The sequence below is a fragment of the Myotis brandtii genome, unplaced genomic scaffold (genome assembly GCF_000412655.1).
Source record: "Myotis brandtii unplaced genomic scaffold, ASM41265v1 scaffold435, whole genome shotgun sequence".
NCBI classification, from domain to species: domain Eukaryota; kingdom Metazoa; phylum Chordata; class Mammalia; order Chiroptera; family Vespertilionidae; genus Myotis; species Myotis brandtii.
Window position 1 is genome coordinate 245,176 of NW_005366635.1, and position 3,787 is coordinate 248,962.

Sequence of the window (3,787 nt, forward strand, 5' to 3'; positions counted from 1 at the left end):
CGCTTCCCGGAGGGAGGGCGGGAGCTTCGCAGTCTGGGTGGAAGCATGGCCTTGAGCTCACTCTGTAAGGGCTGGGACTTTGTTTCTCATGTAGTGAGATGAGAAGAAACCACGCTCTCCCGAGCCTGTGTGTTTGCAGGCTCCAGTGAGGACGAGGCCATCCCGATGCTGGTCGCCGGGCTGAAAGGCCTGAAGGTCATCGATGTGGCGTGCGGGAGTGGGGACGCCCAGACCCTGGCCGTGACCGACAACGGTGCGTGGAGCCCGTGGCCCGGCCGCTCTCAGGACGGGGAGGGCTGCTTCCCGGAGGGAGGGCGGGAGCTTCGCAGACTGGGTGGAAGCTCGACCTTGAGCTCACTCTGTCAGGGCTGGGACTTTGCTTCTCATGTAGTGAGATGAGAAGAAACCACGCTCTCCCCTGGTCAACTGCTTCTGCGTTAGCTGAGGTGTAAACTAGATTTCATTGGTCCCTCCCCCCGCCCCGTGCAGCATGAGCTGTATTCATCTGTGGTCTGGATCTGGGTGCTGGGGCTGTGGGGATTACTGTCTGCGTTTAAAGTCCCACGCAGGCCTGCGGCTTCGTCCTGAGAGGCGTGTGTCTCTAGGTCAGGTGTGGTCCTGGGGAGACGGGGACTACGGGAAGCTGGGCCGCGGGGGCAGCGACGGCTGCAAAACGCCCAAGCTGATCGAGAAGCTGCAGGACCTGGACGTCGTCAAAGTTCGGTGCGGGAGCCAGTTCTCCGTGGCTCTGACGAAAGACGGCCAGGTGTACTCCTGGGGCAAAGGGGACAACCAGCGGCTCGGACACGGGACCGAGGAGCATGTGCGCTACCCCAAGCTCCTGGAGGCCTTGCAAGGTGAGTGAGCGAGCCTCAGGCTCTGGGGGCAGTTTCCCTGGTGACACTCAGCTTTCTAGGTTACTCCTCTCTTCACCTGAAACGCCATGAAGGACCCTCACGGGGAGCCTGTAGCCACCTGTGACAGGCATAGGGAACACATGGAAAATGGCCCCGATCTGTTGTCACCACATTGAATTGGAAGCTCGTTCAGTTTACCAATAGCAGAGGGTGCTTTCTGAGGCTGGCACCGTGCGTCTCTCGTCAGCTGGCCAGTGGGTTAGCTTGGCTACCGTGTAGGCGGACGGGTCGTTGGAACAGAACCGAGAGCTCAGAGAGACCCACGTAGACGTGGCCAGGGCTTCCCCGAGGAGCAGGGCGCTGCCTGGAGCGGAGGCTGTCTCTGCACACACGGTGGGAGCAGCGGGCGTCCATGCAGAAAGGAGGACTGGTCACGGGGGCCGCATGGGGGAGTGCGCTGTGACCCTAAAACTGCTCTTAGAACAGAGACTCCTTGGCACGACCGTGCCTTGGGACGGGAGAGTATGACCAAGTAGTTAATAAAAATACACTTGTCGCCCTCACCGGTTTGGCCCGTGCATAGAGCGTCGTAGGGGGCCTGCAGGAGGCAGCCAGTCAGTGATTTCCTCTCATCATGGATGTTTCTATCTCTCCCTCCCCCTTCCTCTCTGAAGTCAATAAAAATATATTTAAAAGAATACACTTGTCTCTTTCTGAAGCTGAAAACCTGAATAAGGAGGAAGAAGCAACAGCTTCTCTTTATGCCCTGGCATTATTTTATTCGCAGGCTGCAGGTCTCAGTAAACTGTAACTCATGAAACATGACAAGTTTTAATAAAGAGCTGAAGCAGGTGAATTGGGCGTAACGTCAGAGCAGCGCGTTGTCTGTTAGAAGGTGCCCCGGCTGCCTTCCTGCCCGAGTGCCCGAGGTAAATGTCTGTATTGCCGCGTTCTCTTCCCTCCAGGGAAGAAGGTGATCGATGTGGCCGCAGGCTCCACCCACTGCCTGGCTCTGACCGAGGACAGCGAGGTGCACAGCTGGGGGAACAACGACCAGTGTCAGCACTTCGACACCTTGCACCAGACCAAGCCGGAGCCCTCGCTGCTGCCCGGGCTGGACACCAAGCACATTGTCGGCATCGCCTGTGGGCCGGCCCAGGTACTGCGTGTGGCTGTGCCTGGGACCTGCGTCGCCCACCGCGGTGTGTGGAGACACCGTGGGCGAGTGTGTGCCGTCCCGTGTCCTGTGCCGTGTCACGCTCTCCAGTGTGTGTGCCATGCGTTTATTTCCCGTGCCCCCGGCACTGGCCAGGACTCCATGGGATGTGGAGTAGGAGTGGGAGGGTGTGCCCTGGCCTGGGTCCTGCAGGGGGCCGTTCCGTCTCCCGTCATTTCCTGTGGTGGGAGCAGACCAGTCGCTGAACGTGTAGATCCATCTTCGTTCTCGTGTCTCCTCCGCAGAGTTTCGCTTGGTCCTCGTGCTCCGAGTGGTCCGTGGGCCTGCGCGTCCCTTTCGTGGTGGACGTCTGCTCAGGGACCTTTGAGCAGCTGGACCTGCTCCTGCGGCAAGTGAGCGAGGGCATGGACGGCACCGCCGACTGGCCGCCGCCCCAGGAGAAGGAGTGCATGGCCGTGGCCACGCTGAACCTGCTGCGGCTGCAGGTAGGAGAGCGCCCCTCCCGTGGGAGCGGATGTCTCGGTGTTTGTTGGGACGTTTATGAGTGGAGGGGGCGGGTTTTTAGCCGGTCGAACTGCTAAGAAAATGTTTGAATGTTTTGGTGATCTTATTTTTTTTGGTAATTCTATGGCTTAGTGCCAAGGAAATAAATTTTCTTCACAAAGTAGAGAGAAACGTTGATGTGCAAGAGAAACGTTGCTTGGTTGCCTTCCTGTAGACTCCCCAACTGGGGATCGAACCATAACCAAGGTATGTGCCCTGGTAGGGAATCGAACCTGCAGCCTTTCAGTGTAGGGTGATGCTCCAACCAGCTGAGCCACACTGGCCCAGGCTAAAGGGTGTCTTTAAAATACATTTTTATTGATTCCAGAGAGGAAGGGAGAAGGGGGGGAGAGAGAGAGAGAGAGAGAAACATCAATGATGAGAGAGAATCATAGATTGGTTGCCTCCTGCACGCCCCCTACTGGGGATCGAGCCCACAACCTGGGCACGTGCTCTGACCGGGAATCCAACCCGCCACCTCTTTGGTTCACGGGGTGACGCCCAACCAGCTGAGCCACATAGGCCAAGGCAGGGTCTCTTTTTACCCACAACCTGGGCTGGGCAGTGTGTTACCCTCAGGCCCTGGCTGGCTAGCAGGAAGCTCATGGTCAGTCCATCGTGGTCAGTTTGGGTCTCAAGCCTGAGACTTCGTTCTGCTCCGCTGTGTGTCTGTGGAAGTTCCGGTTTGGACCTAGTATACTCCCAGCTTGGCTGGGTCTTTTTTTAAGTTTTTAGGTTAAATTATATTCGTAGTTTTTCTGTGTTGGGTGCAGATGGTTGGGGTGAGTTTTCCACATGGTTTAACCTCTGTTCTTCTTGAGTACATAATAAGTATTTCCATGTAAGTATTTATAGTTGGGTGTTAAATATTCCTCATAAAATACCTTACCATGGGTTTTCAACCATTCTGGGTAAAATGTTTATAGTCTACTTTTAAAAATACACATCCTTGAAGTTTCTCCTTTAATCTTTGAATAAAACTCAATTGGAGGTATTCTGTCTTTTTTAGTGAGATTGGAAACCGCGTGCTTTCGGGCTGCTAAGTGACCGTTGTTTTTGTCCTTTCAGTTGCATGCTGCCATTAGTCACCAGGTTGACCCAGAGTTGCTTGGTTTAGGTCTGGGCAGCGTCCTCCTCAACAGCCTGAAGCAGACGGTGGTGGCCCTGGCCAGCAGTGCGGGCGTGCTGGGCACCGTGCAGGCGGCCGCCC

General features: G+C 56.1%; 1 protein-coding gene across 1 annotated transcript in view; it reads left to right on the top strand.

Annotated features, from left to right (window-relative positions):
- Positions 1–3,787, top strand: part of LOC102251931 (E3 ubiquitin-protein ligase HERC2) — an 86,271-nt gene that overhangs the window by 17,455 nt on the left and 65,029 nt on the right. The window contains 5 exon segments of the mRNA XM_014546210.1: positions 137–253; positions 606–857; positions 1,823–2,016; positions 2,319–2,519; positions 3,646–3,780. Of these exon segments, the coding sequence (XP_014401696.1) occupies positions 137–253; positions 606–857; positions 1,823–2,016; positions 2,319–2,519; positions 3,646–3,780 (899 nt within the window).